This window comes from Spodoptera frugiperda, chromosome 25 (assembly GCF_023101765.2).
Source record: "Spodoptera frugiperda isolate SF20-4 chromosome 25, AGI-APGP_CSIRO_Sfru_2.0, whole genome shotgun sequence".
In the NCBI taxonomy this organism is placed as follows: Eukaryota; Metazoa; Arthropoda; class Insecta; order Lepidoptera; family Noctuidae; genus Spodoptera; species Spodoptera frugiperda.
Genome location: NC_064236.1, coordinates 21797103 through 21816562, shown reverse-complemented (window position 1 = coordinate 21816562; position 19460 = coordinate 21797103). Strand labels below are relative to the sequence as shown.

General features: G+C 35.9%; 2 protein-coding genes across 12 annotated transcripts in view; one reads left to right on the top strand and one right to left on the bottom strand.

The window, feature by feature from the left end:
• Positions 1-915: 915 nt before the first annotated feature.
• LOC118265177 (uncharacterized) lies at positions 916-11507 on the bottom strand. 3 transcript variants are annotated; one of them, XM_035577946.2, is made up of 5 exons: positions 11340-11507; positions 6381-7119; positions 5344-5491; positions 4900-5052; positions 916-1426 (listed from the first exon to the last, which is right to left on the bottom strand). In XM_035577946.2, the coding sequence occupies exons 2-5, from the start codon at positions 7109-7111 to the stop codon at positions 1310-1312; spliced, it is 1149 nt and encodes a 382-aa protein (XP_035433839.2). In that variant the 5' UTR covers positions 7112-7119; positions 11340-11507; the 3' UTR covers positions 916-1309. The 3 variants fall into 3 exon arrangements, with proteins under 3 accessions (XP_035433839.2, XP_050560053.1, XP_050560051.1); XM_050704096.1 differs by lacking the exon at positions 11340-11507 and adding an exon at positions 10600-11088; XM_050704094.1 differs by lacking the exon at positions 11340-11507 and adding an exon at positions 7262-7393.
• Positions 11508-11962: 455 nt separating this feature from the next.
• The window catches only part of LOC118271992 (longitudinals lacking protein, isoforms H/M/V), a 39823-nt gene continuing 32325 nt past the window's right edge, over positions 11963-19460 (top strand). For 8 of the 9 annotated variants that reach the window (XM_035588758.2, XM_035588477.2, XM_035588689.2 and 5 more), the window contains exon 1: positions 11963-12112. The gene's annotated coding sequence lies outside the window, so the exon portion shown is untranslated. The other variant, XM_035588398.2, reaches the window with a different exon arrangement.

Genomic DNA, 19460 nt, shown 5'->3' with positions numbered 1-19460 from the left:
TACGCAGGATATAAATTGAATCTTACAAATTTCCTGCAAATACAAAATAATATATTAAATATTTTTATTCTTTAAGTGTCCGTTCCTAGCGCCGCAAGATTTATAATTTATAATTTGATATACGTTTAAATAAAGACATTTCCCTTATAGATAAATTACTTACAGTAAAGACTTGGCCGCTTTGGGCGATAAAATTCCAAGAGTATACGAGAGCTATTCTAAAAGTAAAATTAGCAAAATAGTACGTAGTTCGCGTAGTTTCCAGAAAGTTCTAAACTAAAGGCTCGACGTCGTTTGGTAATATAATAACTATTTCCAAAAAAGAGTAAACTTCAGTGGTGCCGCTGACTGGGTCCTGAGTGACTGCAATTGATAGCCACCATGCAAGGCTCAGTGCTACAGCCGAACAAGCTTTACACATGACAGCCATCAGGCGGAATTACCTTGATTTAGAAATTAAATGACACTGCTGATACGCTTAACAATTATCTTCCAAATTTTAGACAAAAGGTTTTTGAAACTCATATTTGATTTGCGTAGTAAAGAATAATAATATCAAAAATATGTTTTCTGGATTTTCAGGCAAAATGTAAAGTATTGACAGTCTGATAAATGGAGGCCCGCTTAGCAGTTAAGAAAGATCAATTTTATACCGACGTAAACGCTAGCAGTAAATGCTAGGGGTCGGAGAGTTATTCGCTTTGCGTATATAATTGTAAGGAAAAATAGAATTCGCATGAAGCTAAGGATGAATTTCTTCAAAATCCTGCGTCCCTCGTGGGTTTCCAGTAATTTCACACCAACATCCATATAGACATACCAAAAAGACAGTTGCCAACTGTCTTAAAATTTAAGAGTAAGAGTAACTTTCGCGAAATGTGTGGAAACTGGAAAAAGTTAGGTAAAAATCAGACCGACAATAATATACAACTCTTATTACTTTGGTTTTAGCTATAACTAGAAGATATACAGTGATAACGAATATTGATTAATTGGATAATGATAGCGTAAACTTAATTCTAATGAAAAAATCAGCAGTCAGTGAGTCCACTGCCGCCGTCACCTTCTAGCTGTTGGGGTGCAGATGATCCAGCTTCACGCGATTGATGTGCTACTGAAGAAATGGTTAGTTAGGCCGGTGATCAGCCCAAAGTAGGGCGAGGGTACTTCCCGCCCGCCAGCAGGGCAGGAGTGACTCCGACTCTCTCAGCGTTTGATCTCCAGATCTAAACTATATGTGCTACTCCGTACCGTCTAATCTAAGCGAATAAATAAAGTGTCTCAATGTCTCGACAGTAGTCGTGGGTGATTAGTCAATGTTATGGAACTTGAGGATCGCCCTCCCTGTAATCTCGGAGTTGCAGAGCTTCCTGACGACCTCCTGCGCCTCTTCCGCTGGGAACACCGAGTGCGGTGGCGGCTCGATCTGTACACAACATTTCCATTTTAAATTTTCAAACAAAAATCGATATTAGACTAGGGCCTTCCTAAAAACCAGATAGCTACAACCAGACGTGTTCTTTCAACACTTTTATGGAAATGTCGAAAACGAGACTTTCTATCAATTTTATGTTATAGGGTCAAATGGCATATTTATTCTTAAAAAAACGTTAGAAACACACGAAAACTGAGTAGTTTATTACTAATTTACAAATTACGGAAATCTAGCAACCCTAAACATAGCACTTGAGAAATACTAGATAGTTTGACGCTATAACAGGTGGGTGTCTGGGCGACCTATTAGGGTATAGTAAGTAATTCATTTTCATTGTAAGTGTACACATGCGCGAATTATTTAAAGGTATAAGACTACGCACACACTATGTAAATTCCATTGTTAATTTCAATTATGTACCCAATTCGAGACTAAATCCTTGACCGGCAATTGTATGCCGGTTTCGAACTTGACCGTTTGTGTTGCGAGGCGCAACTGGCCTCGAGTCCTAACTGACGACATGACGTCACGGCATCATTGAGATTTAACCACATCCACTGGGATGATAACAGGATACTGTAAAATTCAGTTTTCCTTATACCTAACTTGAAGGAAGAAGGGGACCCGTTCTATTTACATACAAAATTTTACATACAATGACACGCTTGTTATTCAGAGTCGTATACATGTATGTTTATGTAGTAGGGGAAGCGGTGTGCTGTTTTTAGGGTGTTTACCATGAATGATAAATGATTATAAATGATATTTATTTTTGCAAATAGGTTACAATGTAACTCTTTTACATGTCAATCTCTTAAATAACTAAATGAGGCCGGCATTTCCTATTGGACAACTCTGAGAAACTCAGAGGTCATAGTCTCTTTTAAAGTCCAAACTAACTCAATTAAAGATGTCAGAGAACCGTGCAAGTTGATTCTGTAGTGGTCTTTTGAGGAAAGAACCACAACACTTTGAGCGGACCTGTTCAGATGGCAACACACATGTATCAGATTACAATTAGCTCAGCTGACGGCTGTTGCTGTATGAACAATACCACCAAAAGAACATTTGAGTAGGCCACGCAAATGCTCAAACTTTCAGAATATATTTACCTAGTGTGTGTAGTAAGTGTGGGAGAGCCATGCTTCAGCACGAATGGGCCGGCTCGACCGGAGTGATACCACGGCCTCACAGAAAACCGAAGTGAAACAACGCTTGCGTTGTTTCGTTGTGTGAGTGAGGTTACCGGAGGCCCAATTCCCCCTTCCCAATCTTCCCCATCTCCGATTCCCGAACAATAACCCTTAAATTCCTAACTCCCAAAAAGCCGGCAACGCACTTGTAACGCCTCTGGTGTTTCAAGTGTCCATGGGCGGCGGCGATTGCTTACCATCAGGTAATACGTCTGCTCGATTACCGGCTTGTTTCATAAAAAACCTAAAAATAAAAGTTAAAAAGAAAATGTAAAAGTTCAAAAGGAAAAATATATAAAACAAATGTCGAATCTTTATATATATAATTCTTCTGTAAGTGTGTATGTCACTGAACTTCTCTTAAACGACTGTACCGATTTTGATGAATTTTTTTGTGTGTGTTCAAGGGGATCTGAGAATGGTTTAGATTCACAATTTTGTCCGCTGGACAATGTTTTTTTAATTAATTTTTAATTTATTAGTAGTTGTTGATTTTGGAATGTTTTACATTGGACCCGACAAATTTTCAAATTAAAGACGTGTAGACAGGACAACGTCTGTCGGGTCCGTTAGTTTTTTGTATAAAAATCTAAAGAACTCTCTTTAAAAATTTGACGCGGGGTAGTAGTTGAGTGGCGGACGCTCACAACTCTCAAGTACAAGCGCAGAACTATAACTTATAAAAAAATTAGTTGTAAACGATACTAAGGAATTAATTCTTGCAATCCTTGTCCGATGGCAATCTAAATACTTATTACAACATTTTTTCAGGAAATACTTTAGTAGACTGCAATATTAGCGCCTCAGTTTTCTTAAGTTAAGTACCTGTGCCATATGTTGTAGTGGTTCATCACTTAAAAAATAGGTATAAGTCCTAGTTTTCCCACATCATAATGCAATCACTAACAAAAGTAAGGAAACGTATATTAATGCTCTTCTGCCTATGCCTTCTACAAATAACCAGAGCTGAACTGGAATGTTGCTTTAAAAATAGTAATTGTATTTTGTTTCATCATTTCAAAGCTGGGTCAAGAATTGAAGATAAAATCAGTATACATTGCTATATCAATCAATACTACATTGTTTTATAAACAACACTTTAAGAATTTAATGGAACAATTATTTTGTACCCTTAGTCTACGAGTTATTCCCCGATTATTTGAATTATGAAATTTAGTCATCCAGTTGGGATTTAATGCAGTTACGTACATTTCGGCGAATTTTATTTAAATATATAAAAATGGCAGTGCTTTTTATACCTAGGTATTTTCTTCTTACTTATAAAGAGGATTTAATATTTAATGTCGCGGCAGAGATATTATAATTTTTATGTATATACTTTTAAGAAAACAATCGAATCAATTAGACGTAAATATTCGCTAATGTAATTCCTTAGGTACCTTAAAAATAAGAAAATGGTACGGTAATAGACGTGAATTGAGAATAAGTTGCATTGCTCAATCAACACAGTCAATAAATTCTTGTAAATCATTTACTAAGCAACACATAATAATCTACGTACATATGTTTTATGCAGACATCGAAATCAAATCATAGCCAAACTAACAGAACTGTATTTCTGTAAATAAAAAAAAAACCGCAATGTACGAACCAACAAACATAAAAACAGACAACAATAGAAATAAGCAAAGAAAAATACATGTAGGTCCAGTAAAGAAGTTAAAATAAAAAAGGAAAATTAAAGAAACAGGACACAAGAGTTATAAAAAAAACTCACATAAAATATTTCTCCAATGGTTTACGAGGAGACGGAGCAGAGAGAGATCTGCATGGAAACACTGAAGCGGCTGCACTGACTACATGCACCGTGGACAGTGGAATATATCGTGATCGGTAGCTAACACTGCAATTGGATAAATTGGTCTAAATTGAACCTTGCATTGAGGGACAGAATCACCGAATCGCCCCCTTGTGAATCAATCAATGCAGTGTATAAGCCACTGTTCACAATTGCAAATGTGAAAGGATTATCGCACATCATATGCGAACATTAAATATTTTCTGCTAGGCAGAAACTTGCTGAAGCTTTCAGCTTGCTATATGTGAAACAAGCAAAGATTACTAAGCTAAACTCCCTGAAGATTTTCGGTTAATCTGTAACTGGCAAGTCACTAACTTTCTTTTTTGTACCGTTCTTTCAAACCTGTCCAACAGACTACAAACTTACAGAACTACAAACTGACCAGAGCCGCCAAACAAAATAGAGGAAAATCGTAACATAGATATAGCTATTATAGCTTTCATACTCACTTCTCCCCTAGCCACCAGAGCCACCAGTTCTTTGAGCTGTTCTATAGATCCGTTGGGGACGATTTCTATGTGCACGTTCATCTCCTCAGCTTTTTTTGCGAACTTGGGCAAAAGCTTTTCTCCTACATCTTCAGTCACTAGAACCACACCACCCTAAAGGAATACAATCATATTAGTAAAATATTGCAATCCTTTCAGACAGCCGTCATTATTGTTGCAGGTTCGTAATAACATGTAGGATGCTAAACTCACTGATAGCACCTGTACTATTATTTACTTTAGGTAGCTTATGTGATCACGATAACGATAACTGCTATTTTGTAAAATAGTATCAGTTGCTGAAAGTCAATAAACAACTTCACGACACATTTTCTTAGATAGCGAAACAATTATAATAGCAAAGTACATTGGAAAAGGTTTTGCTATGGAAATACTAAGACCTACCAGTGCGAGACACTGCAAAGATCTATGGAGTGATCTTGAAGTGGTACCGAAGTTGAGTACCACATCCACGGGTCCACCACACGCATCCGTAGTCCTCTCTATGAGCTGCTTTTCATACGCGTCTTCGTTCCACTGCACTACTTTTACTCTGCATAAAGAATAACCATAATTTATAGACATCCGTTGATTTCTTAAGGGTATTGTTATGTATAGTTATTACACAGCTTAGCAGTTTAGTGTACCTACGACATTCTATAAATTAGCGAGTGGATAAAACAGCGATACTACTTGTATCTGTTTAAGAAGGATAGAAGTAATCGTCACAGAGTGAAAACTACGTTATTCAGCAGGTTTCGAAAACTTTGAACTTGTATATAGGTATGTACAATTGTACATGTATTCCATGGATTACAATATTTATAGCCATCGGTTCGCAACGCAGTGAAGGCAAAGCTTAAGATATTTTAGTTTAGCGAGTTAAGTATTGAATAGGGAGTTCGCGACTGTGATCGGACCACAAGCTAATTATCTAATAAAACCAATCTGGCTCAGCCGATCCACCTATTGTGCACTGACAATGCAGTTTGCATCGAGATTATTCTTTCCGCTCATCCTTAAGTGGTCAGACATCTTTGACACTAGTTACCGTGCGAAAATATATCGTGCCTCGCCTTATACAAACCAACTACAACTATAATAGGTATTATTACGAGTATGTTTTCTTCTCTTGGTTAGTACTTATTCTGTGCTTCGGTAGGTGGAAGGAAAGAGTTTCGAACTTATTCTTTTCATCGTAAATATTTATTCATTATTCTTCTTAAATATGTACCTTCTAAACTACTCAATTCGCTCTACACTATAGCAATCTTCATTGTTCAATGACAAATTCTATCACTGCAAATCGAACGTAAACTTGTCTTTAGCAATCTTGTGTAAAATTACCTACTGATATAAATATTTAAATGTCGTAACAAAGATCCACGATGTGACAAGAGAAGTGGCTGATAAAATAAAGTAAATAAGAGAGTAATACTTACTCTTCACATTCCTTCGCCAAAATAAATCCTTCGTCTTTGAGGGTAGCCACGCATATCCTGATGCGATTGTTATACGACGCATGTTTAAAGTAATGTGTGGCGATGCGCAGCGCCCACAACGCCAGCCCTCCAGTGCCAACAATCAACACCGTCGTGTTCTCCTTTTTCGTTGGCCCATCCAATACCTTCTTCAAATACTCTCCAGCCGTAGCCACCGTGTTTGTGGCTAATAAAGCACCAGTGGGAAGCATGGCAGCTACGCTCAAGGGCAACTGATCAGGTATAGGTACTAAACATTTAAAATCTGGTACGACAATGTACTCCGCGTACCCATTGGGTACACCTTCGTAAGGATACAAAACAATCCTCGACCCTTCTTTGATTCCGTCCAATCTTTCCGCAGCTTTACCAATGACATCTACCACACCTGCTACTTCGTAACCGGGAAATAGAGCGCCGTCTCTCAGACCGATATGAGCAGGAGTGGCATGCGTATGGATACCGAAGTTCTCCATTTCTCCGGAGAGGCTGCCTATGGAAGATATGGAGGAAGTACTGCAGACTGACGCAGAGCGAGTCTTGTTCGCTCTGTAGCAGGCTCCGGCGTACACCACTCGAATCCTTGCGCCGTACATAGGAACGTCAGGTACAGGTACGTCAAAACTGAACACACATTCCCTAAGTGTCGGCCCGGGGGACTCGATGGACACTTGTCTGCACAGTTTACTCATTTTGATATCTGTAAACAAATAAAAAAACTTGTTAAAATTCTGAACATACTTACATTTAATTAGGAGCGGACAACAGTGCCACGTCAATCAAATTTGTTAAAATTTTTACTCGAACCGAAGTATTAGGCACTTAAGATTGTATATACCCACCCGAAAAAGCACGTTTTCAAATAATATTTATTACTCAACACACAAGTAGTAATTATCGCGCTACGTCCGCCCGACCCGAGGACGACTACAGATCTGAAGTTAGGAAAAGTCACTATCTTTTTGTAAACAAATCGATACAAGAGATAACAAAAACAGTAGCAAAAGAGTCATTTAAAGCAACAATGAAAAGTGTAAACAAGGAAATTTATTCCGGAATGGCAGAACACAGACATCCTTTATATCTAGATATGTTTAAAAAGTATCTGTTGATACAAAACACAATAAAAAGAACTTGTCATTATACTCGTGTTGTAACAAAGGAAGATTTTTTTGTATTATCTTGCACGCGCTGGTTATCTGTTAATCTATTGATCTGACTCTAAACGTCATAATATATTTCAATCGACCGGATTTTGTTCCCCGTTGACATTTAGTTACCTACACTAATCCCGATGTCTGTCTGACGCACAAATAGAAAAGGACGTAACGTAATGTGTGTGCCATATAGTACGTAAGTTTAACTAAATCGCTGTCTCTCATGATGCGTGCCTCTCCTAGTCTACTAGTAGGTAAGTAGGTAGGTATTTTATACTCTCTACGCGTAGTTTAAATTTAACTATATCCTCTAACCAAAAGTTGGATTTCCTATGTAGGTAATGCATATAACTATACTTTACTAATACATATCGTACATAACTATACTTTTTATATTTTAACCAACTTCTGTTTATCTTTGTTACAAATATGTACAATAATTGTAAATTAAAAAAAAAGATATGTTCATTATTCAGTTTATTGGATGTAGGATATTATGTGTACTTTTCAATATTATTGTGTACTTACAGATGTTTAATATAAATGGTTTATTCATTTTTTTTTTCTAAAACGATGGAAATGTTTATTTCCATTATTTAACTAGTGATAAGTTAATAGGTGACTAAATAATCATTGCTCTTTCACGCACATCTCCATCTCACAAAGGAGACCAAGATACATGAAGGCAATTATTAATAGTACGCGTGATAACGCATGGCATTTTAGTAAAATAACGTATTATAAAACATATTATGGACTTGACACTGATGGTCACTTCATCGTCGTGATTGGTGCAAATCAATGGACACAAATATTTTTACTCCCCGAACGTCTCTTAAATTAACTTTTTAGATCCTTGTACTATTGTACTTGGATTGTTGTACCTAAGCTCCAACATAAGTACAATGTAGAAAGAAGATGAGTTTAGTCACTCATCTTCAATAGGTACAAGACTTGGAAAATTAATATTATTACCATACATTTTAATTCCAACGGAAGTAATAACTACCTGCAATTTTTATGGAGGAAGGTATTCCTTACAGCTTCCTGGATTGCACACTTGCAGAGAGAGATTCTTCTATCTTCCAACTTATTTTTGCAAGTCTAAATAATCTAAACTCCAATTCCAAATTGGCCGGCCCATAAGTGTTTGGACATGACATAGAATTTGAAGTTATTGATATCAATATCTTAAAGGTTTTATTGCTTACGCGTAGATTTATGTTTACTTCCAAATAGTCTGGATATTTCCCTATTTACGCAGTTACTTTGAACGAGAGTCATTGTGCCTTTGTATTGATAACTTATTATAGCAAACCGGCAGAATGATAATGAAATATTGTTATTGTTTAAACGGCAACTTTAAAATATTCACATGAACACTGTACGTACTTACAAATTGGCTGCGAGCCAAAATATTGACCTGAGAATGGAGATCCTATCTTGTCTTTTTTTTTAATTTAATGCTGCGGATATAAGAAGTTAGAAATTCAAAAGAAACAGATAACTCGCTTAAATTCATATAAATTCGTTCTTTGGTAGGAAGGTGCACTATAAACTCATTTTCTTATAACGTACGTTTGTCAAATGTCTTTGTTTACATGTTAATGACTTAACGCAGCGACGAGATTTTACAACAGAGGTCGCACATAACAAAGAAAACAAAGATGGATGGAAGGCTGGCGATATTTATTTAATATTACGGTGGGAAGGTTACAGTTGTCCACGCTCGGAAGATGCACGGATTGATTGTGATAGGCAGCTACAATATGCAATAGTAATAAATTGCATGCGACAATTGGCGTCAATAGTCGCCTTCCGCCTCGTACACAAGGCGCGAATTGTTACGAAAATTGCTAACATTTACATATAACTGCTCCTATGTAACACACTGATTTATTTGATCTACAATGACCTCTACGTCTTCAGGGCTCACCGTGCTAACTGGAACGTTGGGTTGTTATTTGTGTTTTACAATTTTATGATTGCATAAAAACGCATATAATATTGATAAGCAGGAGTAATATTGTTGCATCAGATACTAAACTAGACTAGACAAACAACAAGAAAATATGAACAAGGTTCACAACATGCACGTCTGCACGTTTTAAACAATAGGTAGGCGCTCGTCCTGTTCTCAAGCGCGTATTAATAAATGCACTGTCGGCTAAATCACGCGACGGGACTGTGGTTTTTATTGATAGTAGCTATAGGTACGAGTATCATACTTACACCAGCACCGTGCTCAATGCTCATTCAATATAACCTATTTAAGTATGTACGCAAATAGGTGTATTAGGACAAATAAATAGTTAGTTACATTACAAACATTATATACATTACAAACATTATATACATTTCAAATTAATGTCTTGTTTAGACAGTCAAAGAATGACGGTTGGCGAATTTGATCTACGATTTTGGGACTTGTTCACCTATGATGGTGAGAATACCGTAGGATTGAGGAGATGAGATGCTGATGTCTAGCAGAATTTGCAGAAAACTTGAGGGACAAGGGATTTCTGTCGTTTGGTTTCGTAACTAATTACGCGCTGAAAAAAAGATTTTTTTTATTCGTTTTATTTTATTTTTAGAGAATGCAAATCTCACGAATTTGGAGCTCAAGTGAGATCTCGCGTTTATTTATAATCGCGAGATCTCGTCCATTTTCGGTACGTGATGAATATTGCTAAAGTTTCCCTGGTTGTTTTTAAGTTATTTGTTGTACCTATATATCTAAGTTTAAATTTAAAGTATATTTTAGAATACAGGTAGCTGTATTCTAGGTACCTACCCATTGGACTAGATTATGAAGACTGCGTCAAAATATCTACTAAGTACCTAATTATTTTGTGTGACAATCGAGTGCTGAGTAGTTAGTTCTTTTGTTTTTATGTAGGTAAGTATTTATCAGTAGGTAAGTTGGTTAATGTGTTTGATGAACACAAAATACGAAACGTTTTACACATAAAAATAGCCGATTAGGTGTTTTTTTCTGTTGTTAATAATAAGTAGGTACTTACGTAAATTATGGTGGTACGTTGTTTAATTAAAAGGATAAAATTCGAAGCACTTTCCTAGGCAAAGTAGGATATATAGGTAAAGTACATACGTAGATCTTATGTTTGTTTTGTTTGGATGCAAGAATATTAGATAGCAAGGGATCTATAATTGCAAGCAGTTTTGTATTGAAAATAATACACAGCGATGGGATATTGGATCACCGGACTCGCCTTCACTAGGCCAAAACACACGACACAAAGCTTGACTTATTGCTTAACTGTTTATAATGTGATAATTTGTACTGTGTGCTGTTTAAATATTACATCTGGAGAGCAACAAGCGCCCACTTCAATACTAAAGTCCACTTCCAAATTATGTCTCTAAAAATAGTGAGCGAGCGAGAGGGTGGACTGGGTTTTTTGAATATAATAATAAACAAGGGTCCTGCCCTTGTTTACCAATATAAAGTAAGCTATGAACGCGAACACGCCACTAACTAGTGACCACACAAAACATCGCAAAATTATATAAACACCACTATGACCTTCCCCTACACTGAAGGTCACGAAAATAACAAAAAAGACTCCCAATGAGAACAGGCAAAAACTTAAAATACATTGCACTCCGATTTAAGAGTATCTAAGACAATTCGCGGCAGTAATTACATAAATAAGGCTTTTTAATAATAATTTAGTTCAGCATTTTAATTTGTAAATAAACAATGAAACGTGCATTCCTTATAATGCAAACATATTTTTACCTGATATGCCGATCAATGAACACTGTAAATTTTATTCAGCGACAGCTTTGCGAGCGTAAATTTAAAAATTCAAGTTTTATTTACAAGGACAAAAAGACATAGCAATGACGTCACTGACGTTTTCGGTTTCTACACTACGCTCCGTTCCTTTTCGTAAACGTATATCCGTGTCATTGTTACAATCATTAGTCGTATGCGTTTCACGGCTTTGTTGATCTGTTTTACACATTTCGAGTCAGTCTTTTAAATGCGTAGTACGGAACGACATAATTGAATTATTAGGCTTGCAACACCGGTATTCATTATTCTTCAATTATCGGATATTGAAGCCAGCTATAAAGTTAGTGAAAAGTAAACAATAAAACATCTAAAATAATAATAAAGTTTTAAAAATATATATCTTATTAAAACTAATTAATTTATAAAATTTATTATGTTTATCTATGTACCTAACATTCGAATTATGTTTAACTTAAAATGTTTATAAGAATTATATCGGTTATCAGTTAAAATCAATACAAGTTGTCCAATCTAAATAAAATTTTAAAAAAATCTAATATTTTTAACAGCAAAGGTAAATTAATTAATTAAAATTCAACAGAATTTGTATTAAATGTTTCGCCCTAATTTTTTTTTTAAACGAGCAACACAGATCGGCGTGGGTTCGATGAATATTTTGTTAGCGTGGGTAGATTGTTAATTATTTACACGGAATTATATCAAAAAGTGCTCCAGTACGGGTCGTTACAACAAACATATAAACTGCAGTATGGGTGAGCAAACGATTGTTAATATTATAACACCGCTCGCGCTATTTCTTTTGTTATTGATTGATGTCATCTTCGGGGTGGTCTATCAGTGCGAAGCTTTATTTTTTTACGCCTTTGATTATTTTGTGCGGGTGCAAACGTATTTAAAGGAAGACAGTGAGGTTTTATTTATATTTAGAAGCAAAGCGACAGTTGGTAAATATGAATGATATTTAAAGTGTAACGAGTCCATTTTACAGACTAATGTCTAACGAACTGATTGTTATTGTATGGGAGTGTTGTTAGATTATTTCTTTACAACTTCATAGGGACTACATTATTTGTACAATAACATTTCAAAGATCATTGATCCTTTTCATAAGTCAACATATGGTAGTATTTGATGAGAAAAGTATAAAAATCTCAATCTTGTTCCACCATAAACTTCCCTACGTTAGTATCTATAGCATAGTCATTATACTATGTCTAAAAGGTAGATAGTAATTACTAGTTTGCTTTCATTCTTTTATAAACCATTTATGTCCAAGTTTGGCTCAAAAAGACTTGATCATAAAGAATTCCAATCTTGTAGTTAACTGACTTATGACTGATACATTTTTTTATATCAACGGTTAAAAGGCTAATTGATCTAAGTATCAATTTATTGAGTATTATATTATAAATCATTTGATGGAGAAAAAATTGCTGACTCCAAATTTGTACATAACTACATCACATAAAAATGTCTCTTAGATCAATTATATTATTAGCCTTTCACCCGTTAATATCATGTCTAATTAATGTTTTGTGCAAAAGTGTTTAAATAATATAAGGCAGTTGATTGGAGCATAAATTCATATAATGTAGTGCAGTAAGTTTAGAAATTACTGGTTTCTCATTAGACATTTTTGCGTAATGGAAATCATAGAACTAACAGCTACATATCTTTATATATACAGTAGAAGCTCCTTATTCGCGCTTCCTTCATTCGCGTTTTCACTATTCGCGGATTGAATAAATGCGATCCAATTCCTATATTCGCGGACTAAGATTTCTTTATTCGTGGATTGAATTGAAATATCGGTGCGTAACCTAAAAAAATACATTTGCTATCCTTTGTCAATGCGTCAGTAGAAGGATATAAAAATAAAATAGACCTTATTACAAATTACACACTAGATTGTGACTTCTGCCTAAACCTAGTGTGACCTAAACACACGGCAATCTGTATGATCAGAAAGTTCAATTAAACATTTTTTTATCTACTATTTGCTTCTTGATTTCGTCATCTAGGAACATATCCCCTATAACCCCATACAAATTTCCATTCCATATTCACGGTTTCTGTATTCGCGGCATATTTACGGAACGCATACCCCGCGAATAAAGAGCTCCTACTGTATAATTCTTCTGTAAGTGTGTATGTCACTGAACTTCTCTTAAACAACTGGACCGATTTTGATGAATTTTTTTGTGTGTGATCAAGGGGATCTGAGAATGGTTTAGATTCACAATTTTGTCACTGGACAATGTTTTTTTAATTAATTTTTAATTTATTAGTAGTTGTTGATTTTGGAATGTTTTACAAATTTTCAAATTAAAGACGTGTAGAAAGGACAACGTCTGTCGGGTCCGCTAGTAGATTATAAAAAACCAATAATAATATGGTTTGGTCAACACCAAACCATATTTTAACTAGCATAGCACTTCCTAATATAAACATGAACAAAGTATATTATATGATTTATTAAAAATTAAGTTCATGGTTCTCAAGTCCACCCTAAATGATGTTAATTCTGCACAGGTCCTATTAAGCAAGAAGTTGTGGACAATGGCCCACTGAAGTTGCATAATAGCATCTTAGAAATATTAATTTTGCATACAATTAGTTGGGTTATGATCTATCAATATAATTACATGTTGTATCCTTTGCAAAAATATAGCACTGAAGAATAATATTATAATCAATCACAAGTAGTGGTTAGTTATAACATGTGGAGCATTTGAAATGCAAATATGTATTACAAACATTCTTCAAGCACACCTACTTAGTACTTTACTGTCATTTATTAGTCATAGGAATAAAGTAATCTATGTCAGTTTATATCACTGTCCAGCCTCATTAACTTTCTACATTTTTCTTCCTAATATTTTCTTTAATAGTAATTTTCGGGTTTACGAACAGAATTTAAGAGTGCATTCTTTGTTTTGGCATTTCTCCTCAAAGTATATATAAGATATAAGATAAGAAAAGCTGGCCTTATCTAGTTCGTTCAGTTCACTTTCAGACCCTCGGCCCCTAAAAAAATATTTGTTAATTGGTGACCACATCTCCCCTAAACTCTCATAGTCCACACTCGGCCCCTGGGGGGCGAGAGTTGCAGCATTTGGTCATGCAAATATTTTTCGTATGAGTGGAGGACTAAAGAGTACCCCTTGGTTGCTAAGCTTGGTATTACACTGAAGTAAAACCACATACAAACTATATGGAGGGTGTTTTACAGATAATAATCACTATTTTAGCAACTGTTTTTTGATGGCCGAGTGGAAACATAAATTATCGCCGGGCGAGGGTTTAAGAGTGGACTAAACGATCTAGTTAGTTTATTTGTAATTGTAATTGTAATCTTCTTCTTCTTTATATATAAAAATTAATTGCTGTTCGTTAGTCTCGCTAAAACTCGGGAACGGGTGGACCAATTTGGCTAATTTTGGTTTTGAATTATTCGTGGAGGTCCAGGGCAGGTTTAAAAGGTGAGAAAAATATGTTAGAGGTGGTACGAAGTTTGCCCGGTCACCTAGTAGTTATTTTAAAAATGAATTGCTGTTTGTTAGTCTCGCTTAAACTCAAGAACGGCTGGACTAATTTGACTATTTTTGGTCTTGAATTATTTGTGGAAATCCAGGGAAGGTTTAAAACTCGAGAACGGCTTAGTTAATTTTGGTCTTGAGTATTTGTGGAAGTACGGGGCAGGTTTAAAAGGCGAGAGAAAAGTGTTTGAGGCAGTACGAAGTTCGGTCAGTCAACTACATAGTTTGTAAATAAAAATCTTTTCAGTTCATTACATTGATATGTGTTTAATCAACCTGCATATTTATGCCCGAAATAACATAATTCCTCGGTTATTAGGATGTAAGTAATTTTATTTGACTCTTTTGTTAGACTTAACTTGACAAGTGTATTTTTGTAAATTTACCTAATTTCAGTACGGTTATCAAAACCATATTGCTATAATGTTTTGATATTACTATTAGGGCTCCATGCACACCATAGACGACATATATTTTACTTAAAGTATAATGCTGACACTCAGCCCAATTTGTTTAGCAGATAGGGCTGAGCACTAATTCAAACTAATTTTTAATAGCCAGAAAAATGCTAACAATGCTCCATATTATACAACAATGACCTCTAATTCAAACTAATTTTGAAATAATTACCCAGAAGAATGATAACAATGTTCCATATTATACAACAATGACCTCTAATAATTAGTTTCTGATGTTATGCACATTCTTTTTATCTCTATATGAGTATGCTATTCACAATTTCACAAATCTGAAAAAGATCAGTTATTTTCGCTTGAATTTGAGGTCATTTGCAGAACAGTCTCACATTCAGTCACCGTCACCTGTCAGCGAGGCAATATTTAACGAAAGGCGTAACCAATATGAAGAAATTTTTTATTGATAACTAAGGCATAAAGCTAACCCAAACTGTAATAAATTTATTCAATAGATTTTTGACTATGTCGAAAGTTGTAATTGTACTAAGTTAATATGTCCGTATTGATATTTTTTATGCTGGCATCCGTGTAGCTAATGAGATCATCATTGTTTTGTAAACATTCACTTACATGGTGGTCAAACATTCAAGTTTTACCAGTTTTTAGGGTCCCGTAGCTAAATGGCAAAAAACGGAACTCTTAGAACTAGATTCGTCATGACGGTCGGTCCGTCCGTCCGTCCGTCCGTCCGTATGTCACAGCCATTTATAGTTGGGCCTTCATAGTTGAAACTTTGTAGGTTGATGTATTCTTGTAACCGCTATTCGAATGCTGAATACAAATTAATAATTTAAAAAATGAAAGGGCACTCCATACATTGATCTGATTCATAATTTTTATCTTATCCGTGATCGTTGTCCATGGATAGGGCTTTAAAAAGATATTAATGTTCCTAAAACCATTTTTCGTCAAAATCAATCGTTTGAAAGATACCTATACGCTTTTAATGTAATCTGTAATTATAATTAATAACTGTTTTTTTTTTCTGACTTCCCACGTCGTTGTGACGACGGAGGTGCTCTCGCACCCGGCGGGCTTCCACCTACCGCCACGTTTGCGGCAGGTCCCGCCACGTTAGCGGCCCTGGGAGGTTGCTTCCCTTCCTCGAGTGGCGCGCGTGGAACACTACGCTAACGCCTACTCTCGCCATACATGCGGATGTCCGACTCTCCCAGTCAGTCGCCCGCAAGCCTCTCCTAAGGAGGTCGTATATCGGCTGCCGCCTCACGGCACTGACGATCGGCGCGTCTACGGCGGGAGGGAAGAGAACCTGACTCCCTCACTCATTCAGTCGCTTCCTTTGCCAATTTGGCTCGTTGACAGGTGGAAGGCACTCTGTCCCATGCAGTCTCACTGTCGACGATAGCTTGTATAACGGTTAACAGTGAGAGGTCTCTCCCGCCGCGTACTGCAATGAGATTACGACGCGGCTCTGCCCATGCAGAATATTCTTCGAGTGTATGCCGTATCCTCCAAACCACCATCTCAGTGATGACACACCGATGTTTGCTCTTGCCCTTTGCAACACAAGTACTTTCCAAAGCAGCCATGTCCGGAAAGCACCTACGTAAACATTTAAAATGTTTAATATCAATTGTATTTGTTTAGTATTTTAATTTTGTTGTTTGTCAGTTACATTACATCTTCGCTTACCACCAGGTAAGAGTGCAGACTTATTCTAATACATAAAAATAACGTGGCGCTTTATTCTCTGAAGGTTCCACCTAAATTGAGCTATAACTAAAATTACATTTAATTTTACCACAGAAGGGTTCGAAAATATGGGATTACTAGCTTCTGTTGTGCACATTCAGCGCTAGTTTCTCGAGCACGGGCTCGCGATGTTCTCACATTTTGGCTAGCGAGCCGCTGTGAGCGCTCGGAGCTTGATTCTCTAACGCGTGCTTGCGAAATATGTTCTCTATTTCTCGAGAGGCGCTGCTCATTTTCGGGGGCAGATTCTTCCGTATGGCGTACTCAAGCTGCTCTTGTCTATGATCTCTGCCGGGACAGTTGCGATTTCTTTTTAGGCATGCTCGTTTCTTTATTAGAAAACAAACTTCACAGACTTGAAAAAAAAAAAAAATAAATGAACAAAGAGCGACTTGACCACCGCTTTAATTATACTAAACAATCGTAAAGAAATTACAATATTTACCAAATACCGTTTATTTCGAAGTACGAACACACTAAATGTACACCGAAATAAACGTAATGGAATTTCCGTTTTTTTACAATTCAGTCAGAGAACCAAACGAAACGACCAAAACCAACAAACAACAATAACAGACTGACAATAATAATTACATTTGAACACCCAACTTATGACAACGTGGGCATAATAATTTGAGAGGGTCATCAATCCGTGGAACATCTTAACATCGCGATTCAGAAAAATTACGTATTTGCAGAACGCCATCTATGGGTGAATAGATAAAACGACCGCACAAAGCGTGTTGAATTGTGCTAGCGGTATTTTGCTTTTTAGTAATTTTACATTATACTGTAAATGGCAAATCTTATCTGTATGATGTCCTTGTTAATTTATTTTGATACCTAATAATTAATATTTTGTTGCTTAAAACATTTTTTAAAACAGTAGAAGACGTATAAAAGATAAAATATAAAAGATAGAAATATGGTGTCGCGGACTTTTTTGTAGAAATCATTAAGACGAACCAGATTGCCATACATTGTTTTCAATTTTAAGTAACTGTTTAGGCAGCGCATGCATATTATTCTGTTTTATGAGCTATTTCTGTCCGACTTGCTAGACAAAAGTTGTGATTGCTCGGTTAACATACATGTTATAAAAAAAAATTATTGCCTATAGCACTCAGGAATAATGTAGCTTTCTACCAGTGAAAAAATTTTAGAATTGGATCTTAAGTTCCAGAGATTACCCATTACATACAAACTTACAAACATTACCTCTTTATAATTTTTATATAATAGATGACGCCCACTTGGCAACCGGCGCTGCAGCAGTAATCGTAATATTTTAATTAACAACTTCAAAACCAAACGTCCAAACCAAACCAAACGTCCGACCAAATATTGTCAACATAAACTGTACTTATTGATGAAATAATTTATTTTGATAAGGATTAATAGCATGAGTAAAATAAACGCGTTTTAAAATGTAGTAATGTAGTAGTACTCTTTATAATATGTATTAGTGTAGATACTAATAAATAAGCTTCGTCTGTCGTCACAGACTTTTTATAATACGCAATATTATTTTAAATATGTAGTTATGCTGATTGCCTAGCGGGTTACTGGGGCACCAGTAGCACCTCGAAGCAAAGTAGCAACAGGGTGGAGTTTAGTAAGAGTTTGAGACTCTTTCTGGCCTTGCACAAGGCCGGAGAAGTTTTTGGGTGAATTCGTAATCGTGATTGCAACAAAATGATTAGTTAGTTATCAGTAGTTAAATTGCAAATTGCCAAACACTGCTATCTACGTATCACTAGAACAATACCAAACAAAATCTTCTAAACGTTAACTGTAACTAATCAGTACACTAAATGGACTTAAGAAACCAGGCGAGTTGCTATTACTGGTCTAAGTTTCCAAGAAAAGAATCAATAAAATGTTTAACGTAAATCCAGTGGAAGAAAGAAAGGTCCATTAATTGTTAAGTATAGGTTGCAATGGAAAAGGGAACCGTGGAATTATTAATCAGTTTAACATTTCCTTTAAAGGCCGTCCATTCTTTTTAGCTGACACTATAGTTTCACAAGGAATACTGTTTAATTTAATATTAAACAGTATTCGTAAAAGTTTTAAGAATCCTTTATGTTGCTTTTGTTCTAAAAACATTTGACACGTTTTTTATTGTATAAGCCGGTAAACGAGCAGACGTATCACTTGATGGTAAGCAAATCGCCCGCTATAGATCCTGAAACACCAAAGGCGATAGTCAAGTGCGTTGCCGGCCTTTTGGGGGGTTAGGAATTTAGGGGTTATTGGAGATTGGGAAGGGGCAATTGGGCCTCTGGTAATCTCACTCACACAACGAAACTCAACGCAAGCGTTGTTTCACGTCAGTTTTCTGTGAGGCAGTGGCATCACTCCGGTCGAAT